The 12,971-nt window shown below is 40.4% G+C and overlaps 1 protein-coding gene across 2 annotated transcripts in view; it reads left to right on the forward strand.

The window, feature by feature from the left end:
- GLS (glutaminase) overlaps positions 1-12,971 on the forward strand; it is a 77,440-nt gene that overhangs the window by 57,378 nt on the left and 7,091 nt on the right. For both annotated transcript variants that reach the window (XM_056111953.1, XM_056111955.1), the window contains one exon: positions 12,553-12,614. In XM_056111953.1, the coding sequence (XP_055967928.1) occupies positions 12,553-12,614 (62 nt within the window). The remainder of the gene's footprint in view (positions 1-12,552; positions 12,615-12,971) is intronic.

Raw genomic sequence — 12,971 nt, forward strand, 5'->3', positions numbered from 1 at the left:
ATTTATATAGTTCTCTGAAGTCACATAGCGTTTAGGTGTGTTAAGATTAGCATCCAAGCAGCTTTGCTTCTAGAGTTCATTAGACTATAGACTATGCTATTTCCTGTTGCAAGATGTAATTTGAGACATTTTAGTTTCCATGTTAGTAAAATGGGGTTAGTCCATGAAAATTTAAGGGTAATAACAATATGAAGTTACTTAATAGGTTAAGAATTCAAGAGAACATTAAAGTTACCCTGTGGTAAATTGACTTTTTACTCTTAACGTACATGATGCAGGTATTTAATATCCTATGTTAATATATGCATATATGCATCTCCTGTAGAAAAGGAATTTCTGTCTCCAAAGATACTTTGAAATATAGATATGATGGGAAGGGAATTTTGGACAATGATCACTTTTTATTATGAAATGTGGAGAAATGAAGGAATAGGACTAACAAATTGTCTTGAAGACAGGACTAGAGTTTAGCAAATCTGGGAAGATGAACAAGGCACAGGAGATGAGGGAAGAGTGAGGCAAGGTGAAAGAGTTTGGCTCTGGATCGGCCCACGTTATAGTAACTTCTCACTTTTTATGGGCATCTGAGATTTTAGTGTGTCCTAGTTATAAAATGCAGGTTCATAGGTCCTCAATCCAAAGATTAACTTTTTAAAGTCCTCATTTTTAATAAACACTAGATATTACTGCTGCCCTTAGCTCTTTGTGTAGTTCTCTGAAAAACACCGAACACTTTTTGTGGCTTATTATTAGAACTTTGTGCTGTTCAAAGCAGGGTGAAAAATATAAAGGATTTTAAGGTGGTGGGAATGGTCGCATAGATTAGCTTTTAAACACTGCTTATGGGGGATGAATTTAAGCAAGGAAAAAGTAGAAATTCTGGGCCCCACATGAGTTATGATGGTGGTGTAAAATAAGGTGGTAGAGGTTCATAAAGCAGATGTGTGTGTGGGGGGGGAGGGGGTGGTATAAAATAAGGTGGTAGAGGCTAAAAAGGCAGATATGTGTTATTTTTGTTCTGTTCTGGGGCATACTCATTACTCCTGGCTCTACACTCAGTAATTACACCTGGCTGTGTTCAGGGGACCGTATGAGATGCTGGGAATCAAACCTGGGTCAGCTGTAGGCAAGGCAAGCACCTTATCTTTACTATCCCTCTGGTCCCCAAATACATGTTTTAAGAGATTAAATTTGCTGATAAGGTGTTTGGTAAATGAAGAGAATATCAAGTTTTCAGTATGAGTGATAGGGCAAATGCTACTGCATTTATTAAGATGATGAAGGCATTGTGAACTCAGGAAGGTTAGTTTGATTCTGGCTAAACAAGGGTCTGTTTAATCAGACTGATTAACAGTAGCTTAGATAAATGGGATTACTTTTCATATATATATGTATGTATATATATATATATATATGTGGTTGGAGTGTGTGTAAGACGATCCCAGACCCGTGATAACAGAAAGGTAAGCTTCTGCTTCTGTTTCACCAATCTTAGTGTGTTGGTTGGCCTTAGAGTTTAATGTTGCAAGATGACCGACCTATTTTCGTTTTTAATGGGGTGGGGTGGGGGAGGGCCACACCCAGCAGTGCTCAGGCTGACTCCTGAATCTGTGCCCAGGGATCTCCTGGTAGGGACTTGAGGAACCAGATGGAGTATTGGGGATCAAACCTGGATCAGCTGCCTGCAAGGCAAACATCTACCATCTGTATTATCTACTTCATTCCCTGACTTTTCTACCTTTAACCTCGGGAGAAGACAGGAAATTGCCATATCTAAATTAGGTAAAGGAAGTTTCCCAGAAACCCACCACTCATTGGCCAGACTAGCTGCAAAAAGGTAGTTGGAGTCATTGTTGCCTACCCCTAACAGCGATTCTGTTCCTATGGGAGGGGGTTCGAGGGGAGTGAGTAGGCAATTAGAAGTACACACAAGCTGAGATTTGTTTGACATGCCACTGTATTTGACATTGAGTGACAGATCCCTAAAGCAGGAGAATGTCAAAGCTGGAGATAGAGCTTTGTGATCTGTCAGCATGAAGAGGCAAAGCTGTGAAGAGCTTGAGATTGCGCCAACAGACAGTAAAATGAGGACTCCTAAGTAGCTCCACATTTTAAAGGCAGGAATAGAGCAGTAGGACAGAGAGAAGTGTCCAGTTTAGTGTTATATCTGGAATCAAGGAAGTATATTTCTAAAACTCCAGAGCAGTAACCTATGCTACTGCAGAATTAAGATAAGGTGTCCATCTCATTTTCTTTTGGTGTTCAAATGGTTTTTTATTTAATAAAGCACGATACTAGTGGATGACGGTATATCTTTTTTAATTTTATCAAAAATTTTAAATTGTTATTTTATGTTTGTAGCCTCTCCATATGCTTCCCCATTCAGAAGTTTTATTGGCTTTGAGATTTAACAGTGGAACAGGTTTGTCTGGTGTTAGAAAACAGCCTTTAGGGTTCGTCAGCAGGTAGGGCACATGCCTTGGATGCTGTAGGCCCTGTTTTGATCCCCAGTAGCTCCCCTGAGTACTGACAGGAATGATCCCTACGCACGGGGGTGTGGTCCAAAATCAAAAATAAAACCCAGCCATTGAAGGAGAGCTTGAAGAGGCTACAAGAAATGGTTAGTAAAAGGTAGTGCCTAGAAAGAGATGGAGCTCTCAGACAAGTGAAGGATTAGGCGGTTGAGAACGCATCTTCAAAAAAACCAGGACATAGGGAGACGGGGAGGGAGCTTCTATCCATTGGATTATAGGGTCCTACAAGAAAGCTTTTTACTGAGAATGAATTGTGCATTTGGAGGGGGGCTATGAGGCTTCAGGGCAGAGAAGATTATTCAGTGGGAGAAGAGCTGTAGGTAATGTCAGAATACTAGGGAGCTTGGGAACATAGATTTATAGGGATGGCAAATCACTCCTTTCCTTGCTATGTTTCCTATAAACTTGTTATTAATAAAAATTGCAAATCAGTATGATGTTTTACCATGCCAGACATGGTGGTACTTTGCCTCTTTTTTTTTTTTTTTTTTTTTTTTTTTTGCTTTTTGCTTTTTGGGTCACACCCGGCGATGCTCAGGGGTTACTCCTGGCTCATGCACTCAGGAATTGCTCCTGGCGGTTCTCGGGGAACCATATGGGATGCTGGGAATCGAACCTGTGTCGGCCATGTTGGCTGCGTGCAAGGCAAATGCCTTACCCGCTGTGCTATCCCTCCAGCCCCTACTTTGCCTTTTTTTGAGCACACTATTTGTGTTTGTTTTTTGGGCCATACCCAACTGTGCTCAGGATTCACCCCTGGTTCTGCACTCAGGGATCACTCCTAGCAGGGCTTGGGGGACCATATGGGGTATGGGACCGGGGCCGAACCTGGGCCGGACATGTGCAAGGCAAATGCCCTAATCGCTGCACTATCTCTCCAGCCCTGGATATTTTAATATGAACCAACCATAGGGTTCTACAAATCATATAAGAGAAAAGGAAGATAATGAATAAAAATTTTGTAAGTTATCTTGCATTTGCCCTAAGGAACATGCACTTTGGTTTTTTGTTTTATTTTTGGACCACACCCAGTGGTGCTTAAGGGTAATCTAGGAGGGTTCACTCTGGCAGTATTCAGGGGTGTATATGGGGCAAAAGATTGAATGTGGATCTCCAGCTCTGAGCCATTGAGTGTTTTTGTTCTTAAGAGCAGTAGCTGCCTTTGGCCCAGTTTTCACTCATTTCTGTTTTTCTCATTTCTGTTTAATTAGGAGTGCTGTTTCTCATAGCACACAAAGATATATTGTTAAATACTTTTCTACTCAGATATAAAAGGAGGCTTGCTTATGAGCCCATGGGTATCTTTTTAGATCATTCTTTGGCATTTACCAGAATAATGTGAGCCACAGAGATAAGAAGTTGTTCACTTGCAGCCAATGTTGTATCAATGTTTTTTGTCTCCTAACCCTAACTCACATTTCATCTTGAGAGGTTTAAAAGCAAAGGATGAAAGTAATATTGCCCAACATTTTCCCATTTGTGGACTTGAATTATCAAATTGAATGGCTCTTTTATTTTCCATTAAGAAAAAAAAAACACAACACTTTGCTTAGCACCTCAATAAAATTAGTATCTGATTCCTCTCAAAATAATTTTACTTGATATTTTCTGCTTTTCCATCACATAGTATAGTTTTGTTATTGTATTGGTGAGGAAGTGACTTGGACTTTGTTAGGAAACCTCTTGATTAAGTGATGCCAGAGAGCAGACTGGGCTTGAGCCCACCCCTGCCATTTAACCAGCATTATTTATTCCTTTGCTCTAATTCTTTTAAACACATCAGGCTTTGGTTTCCTATTCTTTGAATAATAATAGCAGGGACAATAGTGCTTAAAGCTACTTGGTTTAGTTCCCAGAATACTAGATGTTTCCCATTAAATCTTTTGTGACAAATAAAGGATACTTTTGTCTTTTTGAGTTGCCAGGTTAATATAATTTTTAGACTTCTTAGTTTAAGAATAAATGTCATGAGACTGGAGCCATTGTGTAGGCATTAAGATGCTTGCCTTCTCCAAGCACAAAAATTTGTAAGTCTATAACTGTACCTCATGGTGTTTCACTAATTAAAAAAAAGAAAGAAAGAAAAAAAAAAGATGCTTGCCTCGCACACGGACTGTTCTTGGTTCAAATCTGGGCACAGCATACGATCCCGAGTCAAGATTGAGCCTTGAGAATGGAGCCAGGAGTAAGCTCTGAGTACTGCTAGGCTTGGCCTTAATTACAAAGAATTTCAGATTTCTTGAGAAATTTTGAAAATGTTGCATGTGCTAATTAAAAACGATACAGGGTTTGGAGCTGATTTACGTTTGTAAATAATGCACAAACTTACAGAGTAAAATGTACTGATACAATTTTCTTTATTAAAGTTACTCTATGAGACCCAGGGACAATATTAGAAGATGTTAGCAATCTGGTAGTGAATGTGGTGCAGCAACATCATATGCTTACAGAATAAATATTAATACTATCGTAAATCATGATACTTTGGTTAAGAAATAAACCACCCATAAGAGCCTTCCAAACTAGTATAAAAATTGGGGAATAAGGTCAAAAAACTGCTGGACTTTAAATTCTCATAAAGGGTTTTCTCTAATCTTTGGATCATGCTGGATTAATTTTTGTTTTTGGGCCACACCTGGCAGTGGTCAGCGCTTACTCCTGGCTCTGTGTTCAGAGATCATTGCTAGAGTGCTCAAAGGTTGGCCACCATACAAGGAAAAAAATGCCCTACCAACTGTGCTATCACTCCGGCTTTCTGTCATTATAATTATACTTGTTTGTAGAAGTCATTGAAAAGCATAGGAGCAGGAAACCACATACTTGGTAGGTCTAATCATAACATACTCCATTTATATTTTCTACACATGTTTACAAGTAGTAAGCTTGATGGTAAGGGAAAGAGGAAATGCCTTCAGTTACATTCACATATTTGAGATTTATTTTCCTGTCCTGTCAGCAAGTGATTAGTTTACATTTACTGGCAATTTAAATTGTACTTAGGTATTCTATAATAGGTTTGTATTTTTTAACTAGAGCTTAAGACAAAATTTATGAAAGAAGGCTGAAAACATTTTCATTTCAAGATTACAAAAAGCTAAGTTGGTATGAAGCATTTAAAACAAAATTGGATCTGGAGCGATGATGGTTTATTTAAAAGACGAAGAGTATCCGTTCTACGACAACAGATACTGCCGTGAGCTGGAAACAAGAGCACAGTTTACGTCAGACTGAAAGTGGTAGGAACAAAAGGATGGTTTTTCAGTTGCTTTTTTTTTTTTTAATTAAAGTCTTTCCAGAAGGACTGAATTAGTCTTTGTATGAAGACAGAAACTAATGCTGGAAAACAAGGGAAAGCACAGTTTTGAATTTGATAATAGACTTGGAAATAAAACACTGGGGAGTAAACTATAAAGTCTATAAATCAATTTTCCCTTCTGTCACCTCTCTCCACCCCTCTTTTTCTTTTCTCTCTCCCTCCTTTCTTTTCAGTATTTACTGAGGGGCCATTATGGATTAGATCTTAATTTAATCCTTTAGTTTCCTTTAGTCCCTTGAATAGCAAGCCGATTAGCTCAGGATGCTTAAAAGATTCTATACAGATTGTTTTCTTCTTCCCTTATTATTATTATTACTTTTTTTTTTTTTTGGATTTGGGGCCACAGCCAGCTGTTCTTGGGATTTCAGTGGTTCTGTGTTCAGGGATCACTCCTGTGGTGCTCAGGATCTTATGGGGTGCCAGGCCTTGAATCCAGGGTTAGAGGTATGTAAGGCAAGTGCCCTACCCTCTACTCACCATCCACTTTGTATGGTGTTTTTGAAGACTTGTATCATGGGCTGGTTGAAAAAACTGAAAATATATCTCAACTTTTTCATTATTTTGTACTCTATATGATTTTGAGCCCAAGGCCCTTAACCTCACTGGCATTAATATAAATACCTACCCATATATTTTATAATCACTGTGTTTTTAAAACAAATTTTAAATCTACAATTGTGACTTTTTCAAGGGTGCTCACTGCATAAGTACAAAGTAATGGAATTATGTAACAAATGTTGGCTGAGAGTACAAAATTAGAGTATTTTGGAGGACAAAAGTCATATTATTCAACTTTTAAAGAAGTTTAAAATGAATTGCATTATAGCATTGAAAAGTTAGCAATGTCATTTTTTATACTTGCATGATTGATAGAATTACCACTTCTGGCTGTTTTAGGAAAAATGTACAGTTTTTATATGCAAGTATAACGGTATTAGAAGAACTCATGTGAATTCTCAACATTTTTATTTGTTGTCTAAGATAAGGCAGTCTGGTTCTGGTGATTTCTTACAGAGATTTGCTGACAAATGCAGGTAGTACTGCAAAATCTGCAATATGAAAAGAAAACTATTATAGCATTTCATTTTTTAAACTTTTAGTGTCTGCTTGCCCAAGTGACTTTTCTTTTTACTATGGTGGGGGTTGGGGGTGCGAAGACAGACTCTACATGTTAAAACCTTTAGCTTACATTATAGGTCTCTGTTCTGTGTATGCTCTTGTTTGTACTGAGAAGTAATTCATCAGAACAGAGTTTCCATGCCTGTGGCAGTCACTTTTAACTGATTATTTTTTGAACCTGGGCCACCACCTTATGGGGGTATTTTGAAATAAACAGAGCTCAGGTATTCCTGAAGGCTTAGGGAACAGAGCCTTGATCAATGGTCAGCATACCTGCATTCTTGTCAGAAAGTTGGGCCTTTCCTGAAGGATGTCTTCTGCTTGCTGTGTCAAGGAGTCATGCCAGGTGTCAGTTTCATTGGGCATATTTGTGGAACTCTTGTAATAGGCCAGGAAGTAAACACTCATGAAATGAAGTCACACTCCATCTGCTTTCTCCAAACTGTTCGTGGTTTCGTTTTCTTTCTTCATGTTCTTCCTACAGCTCATTTCTTGATTTATGCAGACCTTGACATTACAGGTCGCTGTTTGCTGTAGTAGAGACATGGGTGATCTCCCTTTCAAGTGGTGCTTGTGCTGTGCTGCCTCCTCATGATTTCCTGTATGGAGTCAATGCCACTCATTTTGCGATCAGCAGCTGTCTTCTAAATGGGCTGATTCAGTTCTGCAGCTAACCTTTTCTTTTCGTGGGGAAAATAGACTCCATGGTACTTTTCTTTTCTTTTTTTTATTTTGGTCAGGCATGGGAAGTGGGCAGCAAGGTGAGTGGCGTAGGGTTTGGGCCACACTTGGTTGTTTTCAGGGATCCTACCTTAGCAGTGCTTGGGATGCCATATGCAGTGTCAGGGATCAAATTGGGGCTGGCTGTGTGCAAGTCTTGCACCTCAAACATGTAGCATCTCTTTGGCTGTCCACAAGATCAGAGAGAGGCATACCTGGCTGTCCTCAGGGATCACTCCTAAACAGGCACACGGGAGCCTATGCAGTGCTAGGGATTGAACCCAGGTTGGCCAGATGCAAAGCATGCTCCTTACTGTACTATCACACCAACCTCCCTATGTTTCCTTTTAATAATCTTTAAAAGCAAACTTTTTTTTTCCTTTTATTAGTCACCAGAGTGATTTTTTACACTAAAGTTTTTTTGTTGTTATTTTATTTTTATAAAGTAGTTCACAGTATTTGATTATATTTAATATTTGAACACCAATCTCACCACCATTACACCTTCCCATCACCATATTTTGGATTTTTCCATCCCAAACCCCAACCCCTGCCTCAAAGCAGAACCAAAGTAATTTATTTTGTATTGTTTATTATGAATAAAGCGCTGAAAATGCTCCAAAAATGCTCTCTTTCCTTAAAGAGTGTGTGAGTATAGTTGTATTTCACCCAGGGGCCATTAAGCTCTTCTATGAGATTGCCAATATGTTTTTAAGTTAAGCCTTGTGTGCTTCTATGTATTTTTTATACTGTAAAAATATATTTCCCTTTAAGATTGGTTGCCTTCTTCTTTAAACCCCATCAGATGTGGTGCGCTACTCTTGGAAGTATGAGTGGTGTGAGGTGTGAGATGTCCAGGAATAGGTTTAGTCGTGGGTGAGGCTCAGCCTGAGTGTGTGGAGAGTGGCCGTGAGTATGGCGGAGGTTGAGTTCTGGAGGTTTTCGGCTGCTAAGAGTCCATTGGCTCAGGGAGAGGCCTCACCCAGCTCTCTCTAGGGTGCCCCTGTGAAACAGCCTGGTGTGGGATCCGGCAGCTTGGCTATGGCGTGTCATTTTATGCTGTCTTTGAGAGAGGACAGTGAGTCTCCACTAAAGTGTTTTGCTTTGTTCTCATTTTGTATTAGCTAAAAGATGCTTGTGAAGTAGTTATTAGCATTTTATGAATAAACAGAATAAACAATAGTTTCACCTGTCTTTGGCTTCATTAATAAACTTTATTAAAACTTTGGAAATACCGAGTGGTACATAAATACATACTAAAGGAAGGGTTTGGCTACAGGAGGCACCGAAGACAAAAACAAAGGTAGCAAAGCCCAGTTTGCTCTGTTTGAGACAGAGAAGGAAGTTAGTCTGAAGAATCATGCTTGTAAGGCTAAAGAGCTTAGATTTTTATCAGGGATATTGGGATTACTTATGTTTATGCTCTGGCTGAGAAACTTTGAGCAATCAGAGCAGTTAAGAAGATGATTCAATGATGTGGGGAAATTTGGGAGGGTGGAAGAATAACAGTGATAACAGTTTTATATATATATATTCATTGGATGCTTTAGAGGCAATAGTTGGTCAAAATTTAAAAATTGAGATAGAATTACAGCATTCTGTCAGTGATTAGAGTTAGCATGTATTTGATGAAGCACCTATTTTGTGTGATGAGCCTGGGGTTGTGAAGTGGGGAAGAGAAAAGGCCCTGCGTATGAGGAGCTTGTGTTTAAAGGGGGAGAAAGACATGAAACGTGTGGGTGTGTGTGAGATATCAGATAATGCTAAGTACTCTGAAGAGCAAGAGCAAGCAGAGAGGTAAAGAATGAAGGAAAGGGCAGTGCTTTCGAGTTTATGATCCCGTTTTGGGAAAGAAACCTGAATGAAGCGAGGGAGAGAGCTCTTCACTGCATAGGGAAAGGGCACTACTGATGGAACAGCAGCTGTTGGCCAAGAGCCCAGAGCCCCCCAAGGAGGCCTGGCTGGAGTAGAGAGGTTGCTGAAAGGGGCAGAGTAGGGGTTGAGACGCAGGGAACCCAAGCAGCAGAACGTTTACTGTTCTGAAAGCTATGGCAGACTATTTGATTTGATTCCCAAAATAGGTCACTGGAGTGTCTGTTTTCAGAAGATCCCCAGGGAAGCCGGGTTGAATGGTCAGAGGAATAGTTAAGAGACTGTTGCAGGTGTCCCGTGAGAGAAAGTGGTGGCTTGGAGCTTTCCATGGTGGTAACTGGGACCTCAGCTAGAGTTTGAGCAAAGAGCTTGTTAAAAAGCTAAAGTGGGTTGTGAGAAAAGCAGAAATCAAAGAATGCCCCAGGATGCATGGGTGGGGTTTGTGTGATCCTCTCAGCATGTCCTGGCCTCCAAGATATACTGGAGTGCCAGACACCACAGAGGGCTAGGAGAAACACAGCTGTGTACCTGCTTGGCCAGACATTTTAGGGCAGGATTTAATATGTGCAGTCATATACAGCAACTGGGGGAAATTGAGTCATCCCCAAATAAGAGACTGAAAAGAAGAAAAGGTCGGGGGGTGAGGCGGGCGGTAGAAATTAATTCAGTTTGGGGCATAAGCGAGATGTTTAACATATTAGAGGCAATGTCAGGCGTCTGTGAACAATGTCAGATGAAGATGAACTTTTGCACCCAGGCTGGGGAGTCAGCAGGGCTTGCCAAGAGTTTGCTATGTTTTTTGAAATGAGAGCATGGTAAGCAGCTCGAGCTATAGAGTGAAGGGTGAGGCTGTAACATCAGGTGTAGATGGGGAAGTCTTTGTGCCCGGTGGTTTGAATGAAACTTAACAGGTTTCATTCAGGAAGCAAGGATGGAGTTGCCTTAGGGTTTTCTAGCTTTGGAAAACAGAAAATGACTGCAACACAGACAGAAGGAAGAGTTGGTCTGCGTAGCTTCCTGAGAGAAGGTGCAAAGGGGGGGGGGGGCTGGTGGTGAGGCTTGTTGGAAGCATCAGAAAGAATCGGGACTGAGGAATGCTGCTGGATCTTTCCAGAAAATGTACTATGTAGAGGGGGTAGTTGGTGGGAAGAGAATTTTCAGAGAATTGAACAAATTACTTGCAGAAATTATATACGGAAGGTTATCAACAGGTTCTCTGTTGGTTTTTCAAAATAGGATAAAGTTGTGTCTGTATCGAGGCAGAAAGAAGGGAACCCAATCAAGGAAGGAAATGAAAGTGTTGGAAACTGAGGGTGTGTGTTTGCAGGAGTTAGTGGTAAAGGAGCAAGACTCAGAATCAGAAGAAGGTCAGACACTGCTTTCATGTATGCAGGGTAGGAAAAGAGAATTAGTGTTAGCAGCAGATACTTTGCCGAAGAGTGGTAATCAACCAATCAGTGGGAAGAGTTTGTTTTCTTAGTAAAGTGGTCAAGGTCATCAGTTCCCAGACTTGCCATTGTTCTTAAATGCCTGAAGAGTGAAAGGAAACCAGCTTTAAAATGGTCAGGCTGGGATGGAAACATGGAGATTCGTTTGTTAGAGCCCATCAATGTCCTGCAGCTATTTGTGGACCCAGGAGCACAGAGGGATTGAGGATCCCAAATTGGTCCTTTTAGAGAGGGCAAAAGCACTTGGGACAGTGATTCCTAATCCCAGAAAGGACCAATCAGAGTCACTGAGAGGCTTTTTTTTCCAGGTTTTCCCTAAAATTGAAGTGTTTGTAGAAGGACTAGAGATGGGGGAGCCGCTCTCATAGATGCAGTCATACATGCTGGATGATTCTGATAACCTCTGAAAGCTGTTCTGGTTAGCAAAAACTTCACTAGGATAGTGGTTTTCAATCTCTTTCTGCTTGTGGAATAATCAAAAACCACTGGGCTCAAGTACAGGCTAGTCAGGAGTAGAAGTGGGGATTGAGAAGCTAATGCTCTGGAGGACCAAGGGTGTTTATTGAGGGGGAGGAATAGATATGGACTGATTTCAGCGGAAAACTGCAAACATTGAATTAGAGCAGCTTGACAGTGGTTAGTTACGGAATAATTTACAACCTTGGAGTTGCGGGAAAGGAAAGCCATAGTGGAAGGCCAGGGTCCAGTTTCAGCCTTGGAAACTGTTCCCAGGACTGTGTGACTTTGTCAAATGAATAGCCAAGTTACTTAACATTCTTCCAATTCTTTTTTCTCCAACCTGTTAGTCCAGTCTCAGTTGGTGTCTCCATCTGAATATTGCTGTTACAAAGTCTATGACTAAAGTGGGAGTTTTTGAAGTACTGACAAACTGTTTTCAATAATTTCACTTTTCAAACAATAGGGTTGGATAGTCTGTATGAACACATAGAATATTCCATTGGCTTAAAAAGATTCCTGAGTCTTTTCACTAATTATAAGGACAGGAAAGTGGGTAACTGCCAGAATATACACTTGGAGATCATAGGGCACTTGGGACTGTCGCTCCCCAAAGGGACCTACCCATTCCCCAGATATTAGAGCAGGGGCTGTGCCACCCACACTGGGCTTGCCCTCATCTATGCCATCTGTGTCCTGATTTGGACACCCTGTTCTCACGTTTGGTCTGATTGATAGAGCTTTATCTTATGATTTCCAAAGAAGCCATTGATTGTTGATTGGTAAGGACATTGATTTGGTGGGGAGTAGATGTATGGAACGATCTCATGCTTCACAATGATATATGAAATAAATTTTCCCAGTACAGAAGCCTCCATTCACAGTATGAGACATACTATATGAGAAAGGTTCTAAATCATTTAAAAATGTGACCAGTTTTTTTGGTAATAGAAACATACTTGTGATAACTTTTCTTTCCTCAACCCAAGTGAAGTGTTTAGAGCATGTGGGAATGTCCTGGTAACTGTTGTTCATCATCTTTATTTGTTTTTTCCTGATGGATTCCTGAACTTTCTTTTCTTCACAGGTAAAGTCAGTGATAAACCTCTTGTTTGCTGCTTATACCGGAGATGTTTCTGCCCTTCGTAGGTATGTTAAAGAATGGGTTTGCATTCTCTAGACGTTTATGAGGTTGTTTCTGGACAAGAAGCAACTTGTTTTTGGCCGCTTTATGGCTCAACTCTCATTTCCAATTCCCTCTCCTTTTTTCCCCTCTCATTAATATGACCCAAGCCAATTCATCTTAAATCTGCAATTCTCTTGCCTTTGTCTTGCTGTGCTATCTTGTCTCTCTCTCTCTCTCTCTCTCTCTCTCTCTCTCTCTCTCTCTCTCTCTCTCTTTAAACTCCTGTGAAATTTTGATTTGCTCGAGCGGGCCTAGTAACGTCTCCATTGGAGACTTTGTTGTTACTGTGTTTGGCATATCGAATACGTCACGGGTAGCTT

This window comes from Sorex fumeus, unplaced genomic scaffold (genome assembly GCF_029834395.1).
Source record: "Sorex fumeus unplaced genomic scaffold, SorFum_2.1 ptg000014l, whole genome shotgun sequence".
Lineage (NCBI taxonomy): Eukaryota > Metazoa > Chordata > Mammalia > Eulipotyphla > Soricidae > Sorex > Sorex fumeus.